We start from the raw sequence: 27,800 nt of genomic DNA on the forward strand, positions 1-27,800 counted from the left end.
GGAAATGCACATGAAGGGCACAGTTCTTTTTCACATAGTATGGCATTTCATGAAATGCATTTTTCAAATGAGGAGAAAGTGAGGTCTGCAGATGCTGGAGATCAAAGTTGAAACTTTATTGCTGGAACAGCACAGCAGGTCAGGCAGCATCCAGGGAACAGGAGATTCGACGTTTCGGGCACAGGCCTGAAGAAGGGCCTGTGCCCGAAACGTCGAATCTCCTGTTCCCTGGATGCTGCCTGACCTGCTGTGCTGTTCCAGCAATAAAGTTTCATTTTTCAAATGAGCCATGACTTGTGAGCAGATTTTAACAGGACTGGTGAACCCATGAATACTCATCTTGATCTCATTAGTTTTATATCTAAATTTTCTAAAATAAAATCTTGTTTAAACTCTATGGACAAAATAAATTTCAGATACATAAAACAAATTAGCAGGCAAAGAATCTTCAAAAAGCACTTTTAATAACGTTGTTAGGAAAAGGTAGAAAAGCAACATGTTTATTTAATTGTTCATGTGATGCAATGCTGCAGGCAAGGCCAGATTTATTGCTCAGCACTAACTGCTCTTGAGGTGAAGATGATCACCTTTGTGAACCGCTGCAGTCCATGTGGTGATGGTAGGTCTTAAATACCTTTAGGGAATACCAGGTTTTTGTCCCAGCAGCAATGAAAGAATGTCAATACTTTCCAAATTTGGATACTGTGCAACTTGAGAGGAATTAAGCCAGTGCTTTCGAGGTAATAGAAGCTTCAGATTTGGAAAATGCTGTCGAAGAAGCTTTACAAGTTGCTATGATGTAATTTATACATGGGACACACTGTTACTGTTCACTGGTGGCAGAGTGACGGTGGAGGGGATGTTAGTGCAGCAGGCATCAAAAATTATGGATGGTATCAAACTTCTTCAATGATGTTTGCAAGCTGCACTGTTCCAAGAAAGTGGGGTGAATTGTTTCAAATTTCTGATTTATGCTTTGTCAATTATGTACAAACTTTTGGAGTTCGAGAGACTAGTTAACTACTACAAAATTTAGAGCTTCAGATTTGCTCTTGTAGCCACAGTATTTATACTGATAGTCTATTTAAGTTTCTGGTCAGTAGTAACCCAGAATATTGGTGGTGAGAGATTCAGAGATGATAAGGCCATTGAACGCAATGGGAAGATATTGACCTTGTGCTTGCATGTATGTTATAGGTTTCACCAAGCCTGAACATTGTCCAGGACAAAGAAAGCCTCAGTATCTGAGGGTTTGTGAAGGGTACTGAATACTGTACAACTATTAGCAAGCATCCCCACTTCAGAGGAACGGAATTACCATATGAAGCAGCTAAAGCTGAGAAACCCTTATGTCCTTTAAACAAAATGTACAACTAAATACCAAATGTTTATATCTATAATTTCCAACACCAATGTGAACATAGCAATTCAAAATGGACCAAAAAAGTTGAGAAAAAATATCATATAAAAAGGCTGACAATCAGAAGCAAGATTTAGAAAAAAGGTACAGTGTTTTATAAACAGGAAGTATGTACAGATCTAAAGATTTAAATACAGTACTAGTTGATCTCCCCTGAATCTGCACACAGAAAGCCTCTGGCAGAAAAAGACATGAGGGTCGAATGTTTTACACAGAAGGTGGTTCACATATGGAATGAACTTCCTGAGGAAGTGGTGAATGTGGGAACAATTACAATACTTAAAAGACATTTGAATAAGTACATGAATAGGAAAGGTTTGCTATGGTGTAATTTGGAAAGGTTTGGAGGAATATGGGCCAGGAGCAGACTGCTGTGGCTAGTTTAGTTTGGGATTATGGTAGGTGTGGACTGGTTGGACTGAAGGGTCTGTTTCCGTGCTGTATGACTCTATAAAAGCAGACAATGGTACAGATGACATCAAGCAGAGCACTGGAAGAAAACAAAATCAATCATGGTCACTGAAAAAGCATGGATAAGAATTTTGGTATTGCTGGGATTGAGGTAACAGCATAGAAACAGAAATAGTTAATCTTAGTGATTCACATGACTTAAGGTTTCTAATTAAACTTTTAATTAAATAGGACACCAAGATTATACAATCTCCTGTTCAGCTTATGCAAAGGGTTAATTAGAGGACTCAAATCAGGAATAAAAATGGTGAGTATTTAGTTGGAATGGATTAAGAATGATTGTTTTGCTGATGTTAAAGGAGAAAGTGAAGACTGCAGATGCAGGAGATCAGAGTCAAAAGGTGTGGTGCTGGAAATGCACAGCCGGTCAGGCAGCATTCAAGGAGTAGGTGAGTTGACATTTCGAGCATAAGCTCTTCATCAGGAATGTGTGTGTGTGTATGCGCGCGCATGCACATGTTGGGGGAAGGCTGAAAGATAATGGGAGGGGGGTGGGGCTGGGGGAAATGTAGTTGAGAATGCAATAGGTAGATGAAGGTGAGGGGTGATGGTGATAGGTCAGAGTGGAGGATGGAGTGGATAGGTGGGAAGGAAGATGGACAAGTAGGACAGTTCAAGAGAGTGGTGCCGAATTGGAGGGTTGGATCTGGGATAAGGTTGGGGGATGGGAGATGAGGAAACTGGTGAAATCGACATTGATCCTGTATGGTTGGAGGGTGCCAAGGCAGAAGATGAAGCGTTCTTCCTCCAGGCGTCAGGTGGCTGGAATTTGGCAGTTCAGGACACCCAGGACCTCTATGTCCTTGGTGGAATGGGAGGGGGAGTTAAAGTGTTCAGCCACGGGGCAGTGGGGTTATTTAGTGCATGTGTCCCAGAGATGTTTTCTGATATGTTTGGCATCCTGTCTTCCTAATGAAAAGGACACAACATTGAGAGCAATGGACACAGCAAATGACATGTGTGGAGTTGCAGGAAAACCTCTGTCAGATGTGGAAAGATCCGTTGGGGCCTTGGACGGAGGTGAGGGGAGGAAGTGTGGGCGCAGGTTTTACACCTCTTGTGGTGGTAAGGGAAGGAGCCGGGAGTGGACGGTAGGTTGGTGGGGGCATGGACCTAACAAGGGAATCGTGGAGGAAATTGTCTGTGGAACACAGATAGGGGTGGGAAGGGAAATATATCTCTGGTGGTGGGGTCTGTTTATAGGTGGTGGAGATGGCGGAGGATGATGTGTTACATCCGGAGGTTGGTGGGGTGGAAGGTGAGGACCAGGAAGGTGTCTGTCCTTGTTGCAATTGGAGGGGTGGGGTTCAAGGGCAGAGGTGCGGGAAGCGTTAAGTAAAAGAAAATTCAGATTATTCCTGAATTGATGTCAGAAAAAACACAACAGCTTATGATAGTAGTTAAGTACCATGGAATCTGTATGATAGTGGAGAACTGGAACTGGATACTGTTAGCATAGATACAGAAGCAAATTGAATGGCTGCAGGTATCATCAAGGCAGCATGCAGATGAGGAATGCGAGAAAGGCATGGATTGGAATTTTGTTGCTGGGCAGAGTATTTTCGCAAGGAAGTAACTACTAACACATAAATCAAATTTCCCTAAACTAACAACATTTAATCATGAATCAATGCATTTTTCTTTGAGGAACTGAAACAATAATCTTGTTTTCTTTTTTATAAGTGCACATTTAGATAAATTCAGCTATCAATTAACCAAGCACAGATATTCAGATCTCTTTCACAGAAAGCAACTGTTTTCTTACATGGTAGTTTTACAATTGTCACACTGAAACATAGCATACCTCAACTGCATTTCAATATTCAGACTGTGCAAGAAGTGTCCACCAAAAGCCAAGCAGTCCACTGGAGTCAAAGTTGCATAAATCCAGCCTATTAATAGAATAATACATACTTGTTACCATTTTAATCAGAAGATATGAAGTTGTCTTGTGTTGGTCTGGATATCAGATATAATTTCCACGAACAGGAATTTTTCAAATGTTATTTCTTTCATATGAATGAAAAACATTCTCTTTGCAAGAAGTACAAATCACATTATACATTCAACAGCTGCAGCATCTCCACAAAGCCTTTTGGCACATGTAGTTGTATCTTATATTCAGGACAGTCACTTGGTGAAGGACAGTATAAGAGCCAATCTTTACTCAGTCCTTTATTTGTTTTCAGAATTAAATATTACAAAAATTGCTTCAATATCAAACACACCACAGTTTCAACAAGTGTCTGTTTTATGTGCTCAAGTGAAATTCCAGTTAATACCCACCACCAATGTATCATTGAACACAATTAATATTCAATTAAAACTGTAAAACAAATAAGACAGAAACTAACTTTTAGAAGCTAACATATAAACAATGAATACAACCCTCTTAATTTACCTTTAAACACAATAAATGAATAACAGAAAATCCACCCCTACATTAACCTGCTGTCCAGTCACTCTTGTTGGGATATGCTCTATCTAATGCAGATTTGTATCAAAATGCATTCTTGATCATGTAGCATTAAACATTTGTCTAAAGATTCCTGATACATGCTTTTAAGACTTATTTATATTTTATCGATATAAAGTGCAGACCCATTAAGACATGGATCTCAATATACTATAAATTCACTTACAGTGTGGCAGGGGGATGTTCTCATAACTTTTAAAACAAGTAAATGTTTACTTACAGTTTGACTTTGCTTATTTTGAATAAAAGAAAACTTTTATTATTAACATCATCAAACTCAAACCAAATTTCATATTTTAGGCCCCAACATCTGGGTTATAACAGTTTCCACTGTATGTCTGTAGCTAAATAAGCAACATGCATTCTTTAACTGTAACAGATTATTATATTAACATATTATATATCCAAGCAGTTTTTAATTCTTTTGAATTACTGCTTCGTGCATGAGGTGCATATCTGCTTTCCAAGTTAACAGATATATCATTTATTAATTATTCCCTCAACAATCTGACTAATACAGCATTAATGAAACTTCAATATGGTACACGTCTTGTAGAAAGGTATTAATCTTTTAACCTTGCAAAATTTTCAAACAATATAAAGGCATAAATATGATTAAAGCATATCATGGTAATTAATATGATATACATTTTTTTGGATTCTTCCCAATTTCCCACCTAAGTGCACAATTTCCAAAGATGAAATTTCTGTGGTGAAACTATACCTGATGGGATAAACAGGCTCTGTCCTTGTTTCAGGGTGCACTTGTAGCACTTGTCCACCTGATCTGCAAAAAACATTTCACTCTGATTCGACGATGAACTCCATCTTTCATACAAAGCAAGGTTTGCAGAGGTCGACTTAATCAGATAAAAAATTTTCTCTCCCTGCGGAGACAAAATATAGCATACTTAATGCTAAACGTATTCCTTTTGCCAGATTGCAAATGAATTTTGTGCTACATAATTTTCAGTAATGGTTCATTTTTAACATCTTTAAAGCAACAAAATATCCAAAGCATACTTACAGAGACAACCACAGAATACCAAACAATGATGAAACAAAACATGAGTGGAGAGGTCTGAAGATGTGGTTAAACAGGCAGGACTCAATGATTTAAAAAAGGAGAAAGCCTGTTGAAAGTAAACTGAATTTAAAAGGAAAAGGAGCTGACAGCATAAGGCTTGACCAATTGACTTAATTGAATAGAAAATTAAGCTTTTTAGTTCCACGTTTTTCTGACCTTTACTTACTTTAAGTCCCCCAACATAATGAGGATCAGTCTCTGACTCCAGAAGGTTGTTTTGAGCTTGTTTGGAATGGAGTTAGAGGTGTGTTCTTAGCTTATAGAAAAATACTAATCGAGAGTTATTTTACTCCCTCCCACACAACATAATGCATCTGAAAGTGATTTTTTTTAAAGCTTTTCGAAGACTATTAGAAGCAACTATGTAAGAATTGCATGTGTTCTCAGAGATACTCTGTGCTTCACAAGTTTTATTTATTACTCTAATGTACTGCTTTACAATGCTTATTATAATGTTATACAGTTCCACTTGTAAAGAAGGTATTTCCCTTGTTCAAAAATTCATCTTCAACTTACACGTAGAAGATGGTACCAAGCAGAAGAGCCCCCAGAGCCTATGTGAAAGTCTGTGTAGCTGTCCTTCACGCCAATTTGGCAATATTTTGTAACTTTTGGCTTTTCAAAAAGTGAATCATTGTGCCATAAATTATCGACCCAGGACAATTTCTTGACAACTTCAGGAGCTTCAACCAAACTCGACATTCTGCAAAAAAGAACAATATAGGAACGCAATGCTGAGTTCTTATTAAAATCCATTTTTGAGTAAGAACTTTTGATTTTTAAACTCTCACTATTACTCTTTTGTTCCTTAGCTAGATAAGCATTGTGTCTGATGTATTTTGAGCTATAATAACACTGAACTATTAAAACTTAAACTAATGCCTTAACTAAATGTTATTCGATTTGTGTTCACTCCTTAATTTTTGTCACTTCTACATTAAAAGAACATTATTCCATGTTTGAGACGTCTCTAACACAATTATTAATGAAAAGCATTTTAAATCAACCTATTTGGACATAGTATGACATATTTCTGGGACAAGTGAAACTTGAACCCAGACCTTCTAGCCCTGAGGCTAGGACACTACTAATGCACCAAAAGAATCCTAAGAGGATTTTTTTAAATCAACCTGTTCAGACATGTTATGACACATCTGAAGCAGATTGTAATTGAACTGTGATCTTGTGGTCTGCACTAAGTTAATTCACTAAAGCAATTAAGGATATGATGGTTTGATGTTGACCCATCATAACATTTGAATATCTAGATAGAATAATAGAATGGCTACAGCCATACGTCTATCATGTTTGTGTCTTCTCTGTGCAAATGTAACTAATTCACTCCCACTCTCCTGCCCTTTGCTCTATAGCTCGATAGCGTTTTGCTTTTGAGACAAGTATCCATACTCCTTAAAAGCGCCAATGGAACTTCCCTTCATTACATTCTAAGGCTCTACACTCCTGATCCTAACCATGTACTGCATAAAAGATTTTCCTCATGCCATTTTGATTCTTTTGCCATTCACATTAAATTGGTGTCCTCTCGTTCTGAGTTCTTCCTCTAATGGGAGATGTTTCTCCTCATTTATTCTGTCTAGAATCCCCTTGTTTTTGGCACCTCAATCAAATCTCCTCTCAACCTTCCCTTCTCTTAGGAGAATAGACCTAGCTTCTTTAATCTATCTTCATAAATGGAATTCCTCATCTCTGGAATCATGAATGTAAACCTTTTCCACACCCTTTCTAATGCCTTCACATATTTCCCAAGTGTGGTGCCCCAAATTGGAAAGATTACTCCATTTGAGGTCAGACCAATGTTTTACAAAGGTTTCACCATAAGCTCCTTGCTTGGGCACTTTACGCTTCTGTTTCTATATCTACATGTATCATTAATCACTTTTTCAGGCTTCTCCAGCAATTTGAGTATTCTGTGAACATTAAAGCTAAAGGTCCAGTTGTTCTTCCATCAGCTTTTTAAAATTGGACCTTCTGTTACATATTGCCTCTCCTCTTCTTCCGAGCAAAATGCACCTCTTAACACTTCTCTGCACTAAATTACATCTGCCACTATTCTTTTACAATTTTTAGGTATTTTTGTTATGGATTATAAAAGTACAACAACATTAAGAAATTGTTTAATTATACAATAACGTTAGATTTAAAAACATACTTTGTATCTGAAAATTCAAGGTTAATCACATTAAGAACTCTCTTCCGGTTTGCACTGTAGTAGTAGTCAACAAATTCTTTGATGGTCAACTTGCAGGTCTTCTGTTTTGTGACATCTACAACATCAATAACTCTGTCTGGGCCTAGAGAATAAAACGAGAGTACAACAAAACTTATCTATAAAGGACTGTAAGCTCTTGCCATAGAGCAAAATAAGAAAAATATCAAAGGAAATTGTCCCTCTAGTGTTAGAAGTCTAAAGTGACATTATGTAAAATATTAAATACCAAATGATAATTAGTTCAAATGAATGTATTTTGATTCAATTCGCTGTATTAATTTAACCACTGGTCAATATTTGCCATAACACAAGAAAGATTAAAATGCTTGCAAAGAGAATGAAGCACCAAAGAAAATAGTAACTTCACCACCAATCACTAGTTTAATATTGGCCCAAAGAAGAAACAGACTGTAAACACATTATAATAATATATTATATCGGTCAACATTGGATATTTCAACAATATTTCGTGTGAAAGGAGAAGCAATGGGTTATTTTGATGTCTGCAGTTCATTTTGTATATGAAACTACAGACAGAATCTTATATAGATCCAAGCAATGTGGGCTTGGCAAGATGTGTGGTAGAATTGAGTGACAAGATCAACAAGGCCCGTCTCAACATCAATCATTTCACTTCACCTTTTACATTCTTTACAAGCAGCATAATAGATTCTCACAAGAGGGCAGCAATGATGCCAATTGATTGGCATTTGTTAAACAAATTGTAAATGCTACAAGTATCTTAATTAATATTCAGCCTGCCATCTTACCAAACTTGTCAAACAACTCCTATTTCAGGAAACCTTGACAAGGAAACTAGAGCGAGCACCTGACCGATTCAGCTCGCCACTTGCTCTGAATGACTCAATGTTGCAAACCAGGCACCAACATCTTGGAACCGCTCCATAGGCACTGGCCATATGTACCCCACTTCAGTGAACATTGGCATCCGTCATGTACCAGTCAATAAGAATCCCCATGCCACATCTTCAAACAGCTTACAGGACACTTCTGCAATTCAGTGCTGCACCAGCAACTATCATTGTTTTGCTGCAACAAGGTCACTGTACTCAGTGACACTCATTCAGCTCAGCGACTGGACCAGGCTGCATGTCTGAGCTCTCCATTTGTTCTCATAGAATTCACTTGCTCTCAGAGTTCACTCATTCTTAGGTCTCAGCATCCCTGCTGTGCCTTTTTGTGTTTTTCCTGATCAGCCCGAGATTCTAGGCTCCTATAACTCTGTCTTGTTGTTCTGTTTAGCACAGACACAACACCTGGAAGTTTCTCATGGTTGGCAGCAAGCCCAGGTAAGTCAAGGGGAAATAGCCTTCGCTCATTGGCTCTTGGTACAGTAAGCTAAGGCCAACTCCGATATCAGTTCAGGCCCTGCTCAGGGCAGTCAGAGAAAGGATCCGGGCCTCAAAAGGAGTAGACAGCCAAATGATGGATTCTGCTTGCCCTACTGGGGGCTATTTTCTTCCTGGAATGAAAGAGGCAGCTATCACTGGAGATGAAAGTGGGTGGCACTGCTGTTGGTGTTGGTAGGAGTGTGTGTGTAGATAGCGCAAAGGGCATGGAGGGTTAGTGGTGTCAAGATATATGACGGTTGAGAGTCAGTGGGAAAGAAGTTGCAGACAATAATGAAAGTAGAGATGAGCATTAGTGGATGGTGGATACAGTAGCAGTTAGAGGGAAGATGTTAGAATATGCCTTTGGAGAAAGTCATTGACCTCCTTCCTATACTGTTGGGTATTCCTCCAGGTGGCTGAGACTGCACTGTTGGAGATGGCAATCTTGGACATGGCTGGCTTGATCTGGTGCTGTGACCTCCATTGCTATTCCTGGGGGATAAGATCATCCTTTGTCAGGACCAGCCCGTCTAGCAGGAGCTCCAAATCCCTGCCTGCACAGATTAGGTGCCGATTTCCCCCATGTGTCATGCCCAGGGCAAATGTCAGCAACTGTACAGACAATTCTGTACTGGCAGTTTTTGTCGCATTGCACAATAGGGGCTTTTAAAGATGGCAAAGGGTGAAGCGACACCAGTAAATTCCAGAATATCCGTGTACCGAGTTGTTCCAGTAACACGTGTAAAAGATAGACTGGAAATCAGACATCAAACCCACCACAGGTGTGTAATTAAGGAAACCAGAGCGAGCACCTGGCTGATTTAGCTTGCCACTTGCTCTGAATGACAGAATGAGTAATTAATAAGGCAAGTTTGATAAGATAGGGCCTGAGAATGCACTAGATATCACAGCAACAAAACCTCCCAACACAACTCAGACTTAGCCAGGAACACATACGATTCAGCCCTTTGAATATTAGAAATCTGTACTTAAATTAAAAGATATTCAGTATCTATGCTAGATTTTGAAAGTGAGGTCAACCTTTCAGGCAGAAAGGTTTGGTTTTAAAACTAAAGAACAAAATGAGTGAATCTTCATTATTTAAATATACAACAGATCTTTACAATTATTTGATTTTGTCAGAAGACTAATTACTTATGACCTCTGTGTTATATTCTTCCATTATGACCCTCGGTTGCTTTGAAGCAGTTATTTGTATCATGCTGATTTGAAACATGCAACATACTTCATCATAATTTAATAAAAATAGAGATTATGGTTTAAGGGGATAGTGTGAACTAAATTAATTTCGATTTTCAAATGTGCAAGTTTTATGGTATTTCTCAATTAAACAGCTCCCATAAACCAGTTTTCACTGATGAGCACAATCATGGAGTGAATCTTACACTTCTTTTACTTAAGTGTCAATTTAATCAATTTCATGAGAACTGGCATCTTTTTATTGTGTTATTGTCCCAGACCTACCTCATTAATTACCTACACCACCACTAATGTCTGAAGTTAAACGGATTCTACAACTCCCACTCACTACCACCCGGATACCCTGGAATATACCAGCATCCCTGGCACACCCGCCACTTTCAAAAGACCACTGTGCACCAGTCTGCGTGGTTTGCATAGTTTGTAACATATTCCCCTACCTGGCAGGAAAGGAGAAGCTGCCTTCTCACTTTGCAGACAGACACCTGGAGTTCCTGTTGTATGGAGTGTTGCAGTGGGGAAATGTCCTCTTCCCCCAGGTTTGGAGATAAGGCCATCCCATCAGACCATGCCAGCCTGATCCAAGGTTGCCACCCAGGCTATTGCAGTCTCAGATATCTACAGCAATGTCCAGCAGTGAAGGATGAAGTCACTCAGCCAGAGTAGGTGCCATTATCTTCTCTCTGACGCCTCGTATTCGCTCCATCTCTGTTATTGCACTCACCTCATACCAAGGCTCATGCTCTACCTTTTTATTACATACAAACTTCTCTTATTCGCTCTCACCCATTCTCCTTACCCTGTATGGTCTCTGCACTGCCTACTCACTTGCCACAAACCCCACCAACACTAACAGCTATGTCACTCATTTTTATCTCAATCTCTCCCATTCTCTCATTTCAGGAGAAAACAGCCCACGCAAAGACAGAAAGTGCAAAATGGGTGGTGGACTGTCCAACATTTGCCTCCTCCCTCTGTTCGAGAAGAGAATCCTTACCCTACGGCCATGAATAACGAACTGACAGTGCCCAAGTCTCTGGACTGGCATTGGAGGCTGCCCTTAACTTACTGTGACCACCTGGTCTCCCCTGATTTGACTGAGGACTGCTGACAACCATGACAAGCTTGCTGGCTTTGCGTCTGCACTAAGTGGCAAGGCAAGACAGCAGTACTGTGGACCCAGTTGCTCTGGCTAAGAAGGGAAAGCACTGAAATGTAAGGCAAAACAAGGATGTTGTGAGAATCCAAGTAATCTTAGAGTAAGAGAACATGAAGACTGCAAGTGAACAGCCCTGATGATCACAAAGTGTCCTTGCAGCAGCATTGCAATGGTAGCTGCTAGTGTGCTCCAAAGTGCAGAATCATCCTTTGGGGAGATTGGAGAGGTACCTTCAGGGTTCTGAAAGGCTGGCAGATGTTGGATGGCAGCAACCATAGGTGAGATGCGAGTGTGGTCAGTGCTTTAGAGTGTGCCCTGAGATGCTGTTGTCACTGTCCAAGAAGGTGGTGCAGAGAAGCAAGTGGTGAACTGAAGTCCACAGGTACATGCTGTGACAGTTGACGATGTCAAGTTTCCTCGCAACAGCTGGTAGAATAGGAAGCTACATATTCACAAGGCACAATTTGCTGTTAATGAGGCCAATAACATGCAATAATTCCCGTTAATAGGCATCTCGCTGTTCCCTACTGAGAATCTTATATCGATATCTGGAACTTAGTTCAAAATTACGGCTAGTTTCTCTTGATATTGTGAAAGGCCTCACTGGACTTCTCACACAACTCTCTCATATTTCCACAACCCATATCATTCACGGCCCTTTAAGGTACTGCCATTGCAATTGCAACTCATGCATATGCTAGACATAAAGCTATTTCTTGTTGTACAAAAATTTTCATTATTCGATCATTCAGAATTTGACTACTTCGAACAAAATACATGAAAAAGAAGCGTTTAAAAAAAAAGAACAAAATGTATTCTTGGCAAAGAGTACATTATAGAATAAGAAAGGAAATTATTCTTTTCATTTTCTTCTCTTTGAGTGTAACATAACCTGTCGATAAGTCAAATACTTACCAACATAATTTTCAAGGTCACTAACAGAAAATGTAAGTGGTGGCAAACTTAATCCCAAACCGTCTTTCTTTGCAACCAAAATAGGTCCAGTAAAACCATTTTCTTCCAGAAATCCCAAGGATAGTTGAGTTCCAGTCAGCCTTTGAATAACCTCCTCTGCACTAAACAAACAAATAGATTTGCTTCAGTTCAATAATAGCTTTTGATAGAAGTTGTTATTTCAACTATGCTCTCAATTTTCTACATCTTACGTATAGAAGTATCATGTGTGTTTTTGAGTAGAGGTCCAGTTGTTTATAGTTATGTTCTTTGTCATATTTTCACAATGAATATTTGTGGTCAAAATCCATATAATAATCACAAAAAAGGTAAATTACTTACTATTATTCCTCATTTTTTTAACCAACTCTTGAGCTGCACATATTGATTGGACTACAGGCTATTGGGCAAATCAAATGGGGATAAGCTACTCAGCATTTTTCACAGACTTTAAATACTGCTGGCATGTCATGATTGCACATTGCCTACAAAATAACATCTTCCTAATTCAGCTTTAGAATAATCTGCAAATAAAAACTCAAACTGATGAACATTTCAATGGAATAGTGAAGAGTAACAGAATGCATTTCATCATTGAATCATTAAGCCATTACAGTACAGAAAGAATAGGAGAAAGTAAGGACTGCAGATGCTGGAGATCAGAGCTTAAAAATGTGTTGCTGGAAAAGTGCAGCAGATCAGGCAGCATCAAAGGAACAGGAGAATCGACGTTTCGGGCATAAGCCCTTCTTCAGTGCAGAAAGAATGCCTATCGAGTCTTTTCCAGCTCCACATAGGAAAATAAAGAAAAGCAGTGGTCTAAGCACATTAGGAACACCACGGTCTCCAGTCTGAAAAACAGCCATTTTCACCATTTGCTAATGTTTTTAGATATGAATTTTATACCTTTATATCCAAACTGACACTCCTAGTTCATGAGACTCAATTCTGTTCTCCAGAAAGTTACAAATACTTTATAAAACACTTTATGAAGTCAAAAAGACAACATTCACTTTATTCCATACATCCACCTTCTCTGTTACATTCATCAAAAAGTTCAATTTTTTATTTTTCTTCATTAAAGGGAATCTGTACAATACTGGCTCAGAATAACTGCCCGTTATTCATGTTTTCTCTGTGTACACCAATAGGATAGCAAACTATAGTTATTCTTCAATTTTTCGAAGGTTCAGAGGGATGGAGAAGAATGGTCAAAGAGTTCTTTTTATTAAATACGCTGACAGCCGGAACAATGAAGGAATATTGGACCAAATGAAGGAGAACTAATCAGTTAATATGTCACTGCTTGCAAAAGATGCAAAGGATGCTCGTGTAATTAACCATCCACTTAATTCTAACACATTCCTTCTTCCCCAAATCTGAAGTACAAAGCAAAAAGTCATTAAAGCCTGATCAATTCTTTATGTAGAAGGAGGAAAAACAAGAGATTTGCAATAGCCCACCATATCTGAAAAAAAGGACATCCACACATACATCATCTATTCTCCAAATGTCTTGATGTTGGAGCTTTCAATCCCCAAGTACTCAAATGAAAGGTTGGCATTTAGCAATCTGACCTGAAGGAAAACCCACCCTCTTCTGATCATCAGCTTGTTTTCCTATCTATGACTTCCAACTGCTTGCAATGCAACAATTCTTGGAATTTTGTTATCATTGAACTGTCAAGTAGTTTTAGGTTTTCAATCAAAAGCAAGGCAGCAATTCAAAATACGTCAGGTGCTGGTAATTAAGAAATCATCCTAAATGGGAAAACTGCCAATTTGTCTATGGGTTCCTCTTTGTTGGGTTAAATTGAAATTTTGTTGCATACTTTATATTCTTAACTTCTAGTGGAAGAAGTGATCAACTCCTTCATGGAATGTTCAGCTTTCACACTGCAATTCTGTCAGCAAAATTGGCATATTCCACTGAACAGATTGTATCCTTTGGAACAGCATTTCTCATGAAACACAGTCAGTATACTGAATAAAGGATGAAAGTCGGGGCAAGATTTCAATCCCACATAGGGCAGTTGAAAAACTCATCAATATGTTAGTTTGTTGGCGCTGGCCTCATTCAGGCCCCAGGCCTTTTTCTTGGACGCAGGATTGCAGTCAGTTGGGTTAGCTACCTGGCAGGTCATCAATGAAACCTTATTAAAAACCTATTTAAGCCAATTGTCATTATTTTCTAATCGGTCTGTAGACCGACCCTACCACCTTAAGGTGTAAGGGACAAGGGCAGCTGCCTGGGAGGTGAAAGATCAGTGGCAGACACCTGATTGGTCTCAGCTCTGGCCATACAGTATCCCTATGTCATGATCTTCTGCTATGCTGAGGGCATTTTAAAACTTAAAAGTGTTGGAGAGAAGATGGAGGCATGATACTCTCTGTTTCTAATCTGACATGTTAACTTCTTCTATGCTTGAATGATAGCCTTGAGGTGTTTGCAACTCCAATGTGAAAGTAGTTTCTTGTGAGCTAGAGTGCTTCCCAGGGTTTCTCCAGCATCAAGAGCCTACCCAACAATCTTGATCAGATGGTGAGCCAGCCTACTGGTCATTAATTAGTTTCCAACTCAGGAAAATCATTATAGGGTGATTGTTTCCCACTCTGTGCAGTGTTATGACCACCATTGATCCCAGCAATGTGTTCCTAATTGGGCACAGGTTCATTAATGTGCTATTCCTTGGAGAATGATTTAGTTATCTAGTCCTGCAGAAGTATCTTCTGCTGTAGCCTCCTGACAACGCCCCTTAAACTACAAAACAAAGGCAATAGTACACATGCAGGGATGGGAAATGCATGTTTTACACTTAATAGGGGACAATATTTACCAATCAGCAGGTACCACTTTTTCATTATCTTTGAAATTGTTCCTTTTAAATGATTAGTTAAATTCCTCTATGGTTGAATGATAGTCTTGAAAAGCTTGTAACTGCAATGTGAAAGCCACTGTTTTTATGCAAAAAGTAAAAGGATATAAGATGACTGATTTTTAGCAAGAAAGCTCAAAATAAATAACATTTGGAATATTATCAGTTGCTCTAATAATTTTCTCTGATTTGCTTTGCTTAATGAATTGTTACACCTTCTATTTCAGATAGCAAGGTGGCAAACAATAAAACATGAGCATAATCTTTTAAGCAAATGCAAAATATTCAACTTCTAAAACATTATCTGTTTCTCTCCATTGATGCTATCTGACCTGTTAAATATTTCCAGCATTTTCTCTTTTCACTTCTAATCTTTACATAATTATAAGCTTTTATTCACACAGACATACGTTACATTCATGCACCTCCAAATCAAATCACCAGAAATTCAGTCAACTCTTATATATAGAAGTGAATTCCCAATTAATTCCTATTACATGAATACACATAAGCACTCCATTAACCTCACACTGTAAGTTGTTTCCATTAGTCACACTTCTTTCGTAACATGGTGCTTTTGGGAAGTTATCTAAGCAAGATCTTGAAATAAATAAACTAATAATCAAGTTGAAATATATTAATATACAACATATGTCCATCTACAAAATAATGATCAAGCTGTACAAATGAAGGCAACTAGATTTGTTACAAGCAGACTATCTTTCCGAAAAATACACAGAAGGCTCCCAAGCACTGAGGATGTCACCTAGGCAGGGGACGAAACGTTTGCAACAAAAACTTCCAGCTCGGCGAACAGAACCACAGCAACAAGCACCCGAGCTACAAATCTTCTCACAAACTTTGAACAGAATAAAAATGTGAGTTAGGAGAGATTTTCAGTATATCACATCTCTTTTAAACATTCCCTCTGTATCTTGAACCTGTGTCCTCTAGTAAGACTGATTATGTCAGCAAGTTCAAGAGAGAATTAGATAGGTCATGCTGAAACACTTGTTAAATGTTGTACACATTATTGTGAGATATAATTTTCCTGGACACTTGGAGCAGCAAATGATGCACAGGTGTCTTTTCTAATGCATGGCTTAGAAAGGGTGGACGCTGGGAAGTAGTTTCCATTCGGTGGGGAGACTAAGACCCGTGGGCACAGCCTTAAAATTAGAGGGGGTCAATTTAGAACAGAAATGAGGAGACATTTCTTCAACCAGAGAGTAGTGGGCCTGTGGAATTCATTGCCATGGAGCACAGTGGGGGCCGGGACGTTGGGTGTCTTCAAGGCAGAGATTGATAAATTCTTGATCTAGCAAGGAATTAAGGGCTACTGGGGGAGTGCGGGAAAGTGGAATTGAAATGCTCATCAGCCATGATTGAACTTGATGGGCCGAATGGCCTTGCTTCCACTCCTATGTCTTATGGTCTTTTCTGAACTTGTATATTCAAACTTCCGATGACTTTTGATCCTGCAAAGTTGAGTTTTACTATTCGATGATTGATAAACTAAAACTGCAGAATAAAAGTAAAAAAACTAACTTACAATAAATTCTAACTCATAACTGATACAATTGATCTGCTATTATGTTATCTCAATATATGAACTGCTGGCAGTGAACTGAATTCTATAAAAATTCCACAGTGTAACAGTCAGCTTTGAAAAGTAAGTTTTCTGCATTAATTAAATTTACATTTGTTTAAAACAAAATCTTACTGAAAGAGTTACATAGTTGATTAGACACTTTTTTTCCTGCATTATACAAATGCAATTTTCAACAGGACAAAAGTATCTTATTCAAGCAGAATATATATAGTTTAATTAAGAATTTGGAATAAGACATCTACAATAATTATGGCAATTTGCTCATTATGCATTACCAATTCACAACAGTTAGCGAAGAGATAAATATATTTCGTAGCTATTATATTTAACTTATTAAATGCTATTTACATTTCTCAGTTTAAATAATGAGTAAACTCCCATAACAAATAAAAATGTAAACAATTTTCACAGTCAGTAATTTCTCATAGGCAAATACTTCTTATGGGATAATTCCTACCTAGGGAAGGTCCGGCTTCGGAGCTCTTTTATAAACACTTGGCTTCCATTTTGAACTGGTCGTGTAATATCCACAGTATGTATTGGCTCATACTTTTGCTTTTTCTTTTTCACTAGAAAGTATAAAGAAGAAAATACTGTGCTGAAAATAATGAATAAAACATTACTGCATTCGAACATTTCCATTTAATTGGGATGTAACATGAAAAGAAAGAGCACAAGTGTTTTAAATAAGTGTCCTCCGTGGTTCTAAGATGTCCCCAAGTACTTTACAGCTGATTATGTACTTTTGAAGTGTAGTCCCTGTTTGTAATGTAAGAAATTCAGCAGTAAATATACACACTTGCAAATCCACAAACAGCAACAAAATCAGATCATCTTTTTTAGGCTTTGATCAAAGGATCAATCTCAGTGAAAAAACCAGGATATCTCTACTCCTCTTAGGTGCCTGGTGATCACTTACACATGTTTCAGAGGTTTCAGTTAACATCTTATCTGAAAGAGACCAACTTCAAATAAGCAAAGCACTCTCTCAAATAAAATGCTATCCTCAATTATGGGAACAAATTGCTAGAGTGGGTGTTGAATCCATGACTTTTTTTTTGCTCCGAAGTGATAGTGCAACCATTTGACAATAATAACAAATGTTTGAATGAGTTATTCTTCCTTCATTAAAGATAGCTATCCTTTAAATGCCAAAGGTAAATCAAGTCAATCTTACAGTGGAATCACATTGGATTCTTTTATTTCAAGAGGTCATCATCTTGTATCAACTCATTTCTGTTTCCCACACACTCCATAGACAGGATGTAGTTTTGTTTTGCGTCCTATACCTTTGCTCCCCCTAAGGTAATTCTGCTTCCACTTTTCCTGAGACTCTATAGCTCCTCCTATTGAGTCCCTTCTCAACTTTGAACCAGTTTCTTTCTATCTGTGTACAGCCTACAATAACTTTGATGTTGAGAGTTTCTACTCAAGCTGATCTCAATTCCATAACAGAAGGTTTGCCAAAAGTAAGTACACAAAATTTCAGCATTTTTCTCTGGTCTAGTACATATAAACTATTACAGTTTAATAATTAGATTATTATTTGCTGCCTTACGAGTTCAGTGTTTCAATTTATACATGTACTGAAGTAACAACTGTGCTTCAAGTTTTTATAATGCAGGACAAATGGCAAAACCTATGCATTTGAAATTCAATAGCACTCATTAAGAAGTAGCTTGTCTATTATCTGACCTAATGCTTATGTGGACTGTGATAGCATCAATGAGTGAGTAAATATAGCACATAGATTTTAAGAAAAGAGATTTTGGGATTACACAAACATTAAAGCACAATATGGAGAAATGGTGAAACCAAACTATATGGCATACATCTGCGGCTTTGGATGAGAGTGATGATAAGCTTGCTAGTTTAGTGATTCATTAGCCTTATTTGTCAAAGCTGTGTGTGGCACATACCAGGTCTGTAATAAATAAAGTGTAATGTATCATTATTGACAGGTGGACAGGAATAATTCTGGTTTATTACAGATGTGACAGATAAAACAACGGATGATGAGATAAATAATCTGGATAGTTGCAATGTCCTTTGCAGAAGTAACAAGCAACAGTCTAGGAATTGCAGTTTGCAATATTAGGACACATAAAGCTCATTCTTAGATGACAACTTTTAACAGCTTAATTAAACTGAGCATTTTTACTTAATACTGCAGACAATTATTTGCAGACCTACATTTTCAGTTAAATCCAAAGTAGAAACTAAATGGATAGTTCACTTGATTGATTGAGTCACAGGCAAGCATCTTTATACTGGAAAATCAAACTTTGAAGGCCATCACTCAAAATGGGATCCATGTTAGATCACGATTGTAAACACGATTTCTTAATGTAATATATGCCATGCACATCCACAAATGTACTCGTTAGTGAAACTCAAGAAATAAACCCCCAGTTTTTTACTTGAAATAAAGAAAGTTTTTGCTAATGTCCAATCCCAGAAAGGAAGTGATTCTACAAAACTAGAATTTGTGACTAGAACCAATAAAATTCTACAAAGAAAACCAAGTGATACTATGTTGAATATTGCAAGACAAGAGGTACTGGCCTCAACCAACCCTGAAATTGAACTTGACGTGCTTTACACAGGCCTTATGCTTCTTCTTTTTGATAAAAAAAAGTTAAGACATCATGAAATGTGCACTAAATATCTATACAACATTCACGACTTATTGTATGGGCTATAACAGTTCAAGTTGTTTTTCCAGGCAAGGAAAAAAAAGTACAATTCGCTTAGCCTGCATGCATTTCATTTGCTGTTGGTCAAACATTTAATTCTGTACTGGAAATAGTTATGGATAATGATCTGTGATTCGTCAGCTAATGGATAAGGCTTCAACAAAAGCAGAATTGAACAATTAACTGGTCAACCCACACAAACCTTAACTACCAATTAATATTAGTAGAAACAAAACATAACAAGCATGCCATGGAAATTGTTAAAAAACATCATCACAGGTGGTCTTCTGCACAGTCTTGATATAAAAAGGTTAGTTTTACAATAGAAAACTTATCATCAACTGATACAAAACACTGACCACTAATTCAGGCCTTAAACATAAAAAGTAGGTATTAACTGTATTTGTATTATTTAAGATATGCATATATTGAACTCAAATGGTGTAAAAGACAAAATAATAAGATATATTTCTGAAAGCAGACAATTTAAATGCTTTTTGTTGATTGAGTAATTCAATATACAGCTAATTTGATAACTTCAATCTATATTCCCATAACTGTCATTTGTTAATGTCCAGCCTCCCAAGCCATCATTGTCCTTTTTCTCTTAGCTCCAGAATCCTTCCAGCTACTGAACCCTGCTGAAGACAGCTCAATAAGTAGTAATCCTGCTACGTATGATTGTCATGTACTCCATTCTTCTCAAACAAAAGGCAGAATTATTCCTGTCCATCTGTCAATAATGATACATTGCATTTTATGAATCGAAAGGTCTTTTTCTAATTTTATAATAGGTTTTGGATGTTACTTAATAGGGTAACAAAACGTCTGGAAATGAATCTTGCAGCTCAGTGAGCAAACCTACAACCAAAATCTCAACCTGAGCTACAAATCTTCTCTAAACTCGCTTTATAATAGGTGTATTGAAAGCTTGTCTTCCACAGTATCCTAGAGTGACATTTGTGACACAACGTATTTATACTAGCGAAGAGGTCTTCTCATATCTCCAAAATTCCATTTAGGCTTGTGTCTCCTAAAAAATACTAGAAACAAATAGCTTGACTATACTTGAATATAGCCACCATCTTACCTAATAAACGTAGATCGAACATTATGCACTATTACATTTCTTTGCCATACACGATACTTGATGCACATCATGAGGGACAGAAGATGTAGGACTGTAAAGAATTATTTCTTATTCTTCTGGGTGGCCCCACTAATTCTGTTGTCTTCTCATTGACTTTCCACTAGAAGGCATGTTATTCCAGAGATGGTCTACCTCAATAGCAGATTCAAAAATTCAAAATTTTCAGGTAGATGAGAAATTCTGATAGCTCCTCATTGGCTCTCCAGGACTGGAGATGCATAGAATATTCACTATTATCTAATGAGGTCATTAGATTAGATTAGATTAGATTACTTACAGTGTGGAAACAGGCCCTTCGGCCCAACAAGTCCACACCGACCCTCCGAACAGCAACCAGTCGGAGTGCCAGTTTTTGATTATCTAAAAAATTTACATCTACAGTTTCAAAAGGATGCTGTATACATAAAGCAATGGTGGATTCAGATCCAAAGTTTCTGGATTCATGATCAAAAGGGTTGGCTTCTGGATGATTCTTTTGGAAATGCTGAAAATGATCAGAAACCATTATTCAGGTTTAGACAGGCCTGTAACAGATATGGCTGATGAATTTATAATAGTGGAAGTGAGACTTAAATCTTCATCAGATATGAGATCTCTGTATGTGCTAGAATCTTTATCACTACCTTGAAGTTAAATGCTTCAGGTTTTCCATGCTTTCGAGAGGAGGGCATTCTAGAGGCATATTAAGTAAATTAAAGTTATCACTTAGAACTTCAAGCACATTGGACAGTTCAGAGATCAAACATTCACTTTTCTTTTATAAATATTCTATGCATCTCCAGTGTTGGAGAACCAGTGAGGAACTCTCAGAATTTCTCAGCAGCCTGAAAATTTTGAATTTTTAAATCTGCTATTGAGGTAGACAGTTTCTGGAATAACATGCTTCCTAGTGGAAACTCAATGAGAAAACAACAGAATTAGTGCAGTCAGCCAGAAGAATAAGAACTAATTATTTCCAGTCCTACATATTCTTCTGTCCCTCTACTGGGTGCTACATTAATCTGTTGGGTGACTGTAAATTCCAGGAGTTGAAATAATCTTGAGACACCTTTACAACGGTTTAAGTTAATTCTGTGAAATTTCACATTCTTTTTAATAAAGAGGCCGTGACAGTAAACCAGATTCAATCTCTGGTTTTGACTGTTTTAGTTAGGTTGGGGTAAAATTGTAATATTTAACCTTAGCATTATGAGATCCCCATACTAGGGTGAAACAGTAAGAAAGTTAAGAGCTTGATATAGTTGTCGTATAACTGGCTAGTTATGCACCATATTCAAGTTTGTACCCCCCAGTATCCGAGAAGTAGAGGTGTGGCCCATATCTGAGTTAGCTACAGAGCTAGGTAAATCAAGGGCACCAAAGACAAAAAGGAGAAAGAAATTAGGCATGTGAATGGCAGCATGGCTTCCATGTTAACGGAAGATCAAAAGCAATGAAATTGGTATATATAAAGACAAATGACGACAGAGTAATCATTCTTTCCTTAAAAATCTCACTTTAACATTTGTAGTTTCATATCAAGGGAACAAATTACTCTGGAGTTTCTGCTATCTTTGACTCAAAATCATGACTCCAGAATTGCATATAAACTCCATTGAGGCATAATGTCAAATTATTTACAATGTTAACTTTTCAAAGCATACCTATTGAGCTGGAGGAAAGTTCTAATTTTTGTTACATTAGTATAATAGCAAACATTGATTTAAAAGGGATATGGCTTGTTGCACAAACATAATAGAATATGCTAATCAAACTTTTATTTTCAAACAAAATCCAGATGCATAACTTACTTGTAGACTGGCCGTGAGTTTTTTCACAGTTTGGACAGTGATAGATATCAATATCTGGTGCCTCATCCTCTTCAACGCCAACACAGCTGTAATCATTCCAAATATAAAGGCATGTTACATCAATGAAAGGCTGCATTCATTCTGAAACAATTATTTATAAATGACTTGGTGTTTGCTGTGTTTTGTTCTCTGTAACCTATATAAAGCGATAATTTTAAATAATGCAGATTAACAACAGATTCAGGTTTTTTAATAAATCATAACAATAAAGGTTCACCTAAATGATAAAGTTGAATAAATCATGATCCATATGAATGACTGCAAAGTTAAATCATGGGTAGATGTAAATTTCAGAAGAGATGCATCACCCACCCTTAATAGGACCTATCTAATTCATTACACCCTTTTAAGAAAGGCAGAACAGTCAGTACTGTTATAACACATGTTTCTTAATGCAAATTAGCTTTAACACAATTGAAGAATTTAGACCATTATTTGTAGAACATGAACTTTCCTTAACTGCATTGGCTAGAAAGCAATTCCGGCCCCATTAGCTTAAATGGCGAGGCTATTGCTCAATTTTCTTATAATGCAAGGTTGCACGAGAATGGAATTATCACATTATATCAGAACCAACTCTACATTATTTCATTTGTAAATGTAGAACATATGAAATATTAGAAGTGGAATAGAAATAGTCATGCCTTGTGGCTGATAGGTCACTGTTATAATATTAAACAATGAAATGAACAAACCTCTTTGCAAACTAATGGAACAAAAAGGAATTTAAGGTTATCCAAATACATAAGATAGCTGATACAACCTCAGAAATAATCCAAAAAAAAAGAAACAAAGATAGCTGATACAAGCTCAGAAATAATCCAAAAAAAAATGAAACAAAGATAGCTGATACAACCTCAGAAATAATCCAAAAAAATGAAACAAAGATTTTAGCTCAAAATGTATAGCAGTTCATAGGAGTTTTGACCTGATTTGCACAAGCAGATGGAAATTGTAAACCCGAACATTCAGGAGGGCTGTGATGCTCAGAACTGTAGCTACTATTAAGAGGTAGACAGCAATATCATCTCAAATCCAATAAACTGATTTTCATTTATTTCCTCCAATTTCTCATTTCCCACTGAAGCTACAGTGCCCTCTGCAATAAAAATTCCACAGTACTATACCTCAGCAACTGTATTTTTCTTTTTGTTTTATAAGTCTTTAATGTTTATCGTCCTCAGTCCCACTAAAACATTATTTCAACCTCCAGTGCATCATCCAGTAAACCATTACTCATTTTTACACATTGACAATGAATATTAGCAGACCACTCACCCATCAAGGGTGTCACGACAAATTCTGACCTCAACCAATGTTGACGAATGAATAAAGCTAGGTTCAGGATATCTCATATGGGCTGCTGGGGAACTTGGAGTAGGAGGGTAAAGATCCAGTGGTCATGGTCCAACTAGGGAAGAGATTCTGCTAAGGGAGTATCAACAGCTAGGAGCTAAATTAAAAAGCAGAATCAAAAACGTAATCATCTCTAGATTACTATCTGAGCCACAAGCTAACTGGCACAGGGTCAATAAGATTAAACAGGTATATATGTGGTTTTAAGATTTGTATGGGAGAAATGGGACACTGGCACCAGTACAGGGGAAGAAGGGACCTGTTCTGATGGGTGGTCTTCATCTGAACCATGCTGGGACCAGAGTCCTAGCGAATCGCATAACTAGGGCTGTGCACAGGGCTTTAAACTAAATGGGGGCGGAGGGGTTCAGTTACAGGGGAGGTTAGAAGACCCAAATTAAAGGAGGAGGTAAAAGTGCAGAACTCAGGAGAGGTTATTAAAATCTCCGGCACAAACACAAATAGAATAGAGCATACAGAAAGGGTTAGCAATCAAACTTCAAGCACACTGGACAAACAAATGACAATGTGAAGAGGGACGGTTAACACAGGATTGAAGGTGTTATATCTGAATGCACGCAGTATAAGAAATAAGGTAATTGAGATTGTGGTGCAGATCGAAATTGGCAAGTATCATCACGGAGACGTAGCTACAAGGGGATCAGGACTGGGAGCTGAACATTCAAGGATATACATCCTATCGAAAAGATAGGCAGGTGGGCAGAGGGGATGGGGTTGTCCTATTAGTAAGAAATGAAGTAGGGTCAGATGATATAGAATCTGTGTGAGTAGAACTGAGGAACTGCAAAGGTTAAAAAGAAAGTAGAACAGAGAACAGAACAGCACAGTACTGGCCCTTCAGCCCACGATGTTGTGCCGAGCATATATCTTAATCTAAGATCGACCTATCCTACACAGTCCTCAATTTACTGCTGTCCATGCACTTGTCCAGCAGTCACTTATGTCCCTAATGTCTCTGACTCTATTACCACCGCTAGCAGTGCATTCCATACAAGCACCATTCTCTGCGTAAAGAACCTACCTCTGACATCTCCCCTACCTTCCTCCAATGACCATAAAATTATGACCCCATTTCTGCCCTGGGGAAAAGTCTCTGGCTATCCACTCTACCTACACCTCTCATTACCTTGTACACCTTTGTCAAGTCACCTCTCTTCCTTCTTCTCTCCAGTGTGAAAAGTTCTAGCTCACTCAATCTCTCTTCATAAGACAAGCCCTCCAATCCAGGCAGCGTCCTGGTAAATCTCTTCTGCACCCTCTCTGAAGCATTCACATCTTTCCTATAATGAAGCAATCAGAACTGGACACAATATTGCAAGTGTGCTCTAAATAGGGTTTTATAGAGCTCAACAAAACCTTGCAGCTCTTAAACTCAATCCCCTGTTAACAATATACCCTCTTAACAACTCTATCAACTTGGGTGGCAACTTTGAAGGATCTATCTACGTGGACCCCAAGATCCCGCTGTTACTCCATACTGCCAAGAATGCTGTCTTTAACCTTGTATTCAGCATTCAAATTCGACCTTCCAAAATTAATCACTTCGCATTTATCCAGGTTGAACTCCATCTGCCACCTCTCAGCCCAGTTCTGCATCCTGTCAATATCTTGTTGTGGCCTGCAACAGCCCTTGGCACTACCTAGAAAACCACTAACCATGTCATTGGTAAACTTACTAACTCTCCCTTCCACTTTTTCATCTAAGTCATTTATAAAAACTACAAAGAACAGAGGCCCAAGAACTGATCCCTGTGGGACACCACTGGTCACTGACCTCCAGGTGGACTACTTTCCATCCACTACCACTCGCTGTAATCTTTGGGCCAGCCAATTCTGTATCCAGACAGCCAAGTTTCACTGTACTCCATACCTCCTAACTTTCTGAATGATCCTACCCTGGGGAACCTTATCAACTGCCTTACTGAAATCCATATATATCACATCCATTGCTTAACCTTCGTCAACTTGTCTCATCACATCCTCAAAGAACTCAACAAGGCTGGTGAGACATGACCTGTCCTTTATAAAGTCATACTGACTATCTTTAATCAAACTATGTTTTTCCAAATAGTCATACATCCTATCTCTCAGAATCCTTTCCAGTAACTTGCTCACCATAGACCTAAGATTGACTGGTCTGTAATTCCCAGGGATTTCCCTATTCCCTATCTTGAACAAAGGAACGACATTCGCATCCCTCCAATCATCTGGTACTAATCCTGTGGAGAGTGAGGATGCAAAGATCGTCACCAGAGGAGCAGCAATCTCATTCCTCACTTCCATAGTAACCTTGGATATATCTGGTCCAGCCCTGGGAACGTATCTGTCTTGGTGTTTCCCAGAACTTTCAGCACATTCACTTCCTTAATATTAATCTGTTCAAGCCTATTAACCTCGTCCACCATGTTCTCACTATCAACAAGCTCCCTCTGTCTAGTGAATAATCGAGGAAAAAATGTATTTAAGGCCTCCCCTACCTCTTCAGACTACAGGCATAAGTTCCCTCCACTATTCCTAATCGGCCCGATCCTCTCTCTGATCATTCTCTTATTCCTCATGTAAGTGTAGAATGCCTTTGTGTTTTCCCTAATCCTTCCTGCCAAGGCTTTCCTGTGCCCCCTATTAGCTCTCCTCAGTCCATTTTTGAGTTATTTCCTAGCTACCCTGTAATCCTCTAAAGCTGTGCCAGATCCTTGCTTCCTCAACCTTAAGTAAGCTTCCTTCTTCCTCTTGATGAGAAGCTCCTCTTCTCTTGTCATCCAAGGCCCTTTCACCTTAACATTCCTTGCCTGTGGGACAACTCTCAGTGGGACAAAGTTATCCAATACTCGTAACAAGTGCTCCTTAAACAGCCTCCACTTTTCTGTTGTACATTTTCTGTAGAACAATTGTTCCCAATTTATACTCCACAGCTCTTATCTAATAGCAGTATAATTTCCCCTCCCCCAATTAAACACCTTCTCATAGTGACTGTTCCTATCCTTTTCCATGGCTATGGTAAAGGTGAGGCAGCTGTGGTCACTGTCACTGAAATGCTCTCCCACCAAGAGATCTGACACCTGGTCTGGGTCGTTGCCTAGCACCAAATCCAATATGACCTCCCACGCCCTCCCCACCCCCCCAGTCAGCCTATCTAATATTGAGTCAGGAATCCTTCCCTTCTGAGCCACATAGCCAGGCTCAGTGCCTAAGACGTGGCCACTCTGGCTTTTCCCTGGTAGTTCCCCCCCACCTCCTCCCAACAGTATCCAAAATGGTATACTTACTATTGAGGGGAATGGTCACGGGGGATCCCTGCACTGCACTTTCCATCCCCTTCCACCTATCTTTTTCCTGTACCTGGGATGAGACTATCTCCCTGTAACTCTTCTCTATTATCCCCTCCACCTCCCACATGATCAGAAGTTCATCCTGCTCCAGCTCCCTAACGTGGTTTCTGAGGGACTGGAGTTGAGTGCACTTCCCACAGATGAAGTCAGTGGGGACACAAGTGATAATCCTTACCTCCCACATCCTACAGGAGGAGCATGCAACTGCCCTAATATTCATTCCCACTGTTCTGAATTCCAAAGAAATTATTGAAAAAACTAGTAACCTTACAAATCAGTGCACAGAACCTTTTTTGTTGGTTAGAGGAAGAGGATGGGTGGGAGATACTACCTAAGTAGTGTTTCAGGTAAAGCAAACACCCAAATATATTACCTCACTTACTCAGCAGTCCCGTGTCTGTTCCTGCTCATAGTTGGAGTTATGTATAGGCCTCAAAATGGTAGTCAGGAACTGGGGCGCATGATACACCAGGAGATAGAAAAGATGTGTAGGAAAGGAAAAGTTACAGTGATCATGGTTGGTAGTGGATTGCAAGAAAAG

General features: G+C 38.4%; 1 protein-coding gene across 3 annotated transcripts in view; it reads right to left on the minus strand.

Annotated features, from left to right (window-relative positions):
* Positions 1–27,800, minus strand: part of phf2 (PHD finger protein 2) — a 154,660-nt gene that overhangs the window by 73,854 nt on the left and 53,006 nt on the right. For all 3 annotated transcript variants that reach the window (XM_043708015.2, XM_087994274.1, XM_043708017.2), the window contains 7 exons: positions 22,494–22,579; positions 17,315–17,426; positions 12,332–12,492; positions 7,625–7,766; positions 5,971–6,157; positions 5,092–5,254; positions 3,696–3,783 (listed from right to left, as the gene is read on the minus strand). In XM_043708015.2, the coding sequence (XP_043563950.1) occupies positions 3,696–3,783; positions 5,092–5,254; positions 5,971–6,157; positions 7,625–7,766; positions 12,332–12,492; positions 17,315–17,426; positions 22,494–22,579 (939 nt within the window). The remainder of the gene's footprint in view (positions 1–3,695; positions 3,784–5,091; positions 5,255–5,970; positions 6,158–7,624; positions 7,767–12,331; positions 12,493–17,314; positions 17,427–22,493; positions 22,580–27,800) is intronic.

Source organism: Chiloscyllium plagiosum, unplaced genomic scaffold (assembly GCF_037043375.1).
Source record: "Chiloscyllium plagiosum isolate Xiang-an unplaced genomic scaffold, Cpla_swu_hap1 HiC_scaffold_14, whole genome shotgun sequence".
NCBI classification, from domain to species: Eukaryota; Metazoa; Chordata; class Chondrichthyes; order Orectolobiformes; family Hemiscylliidae; genus Chiloscyllium; species Chiloscyllium plagiosum.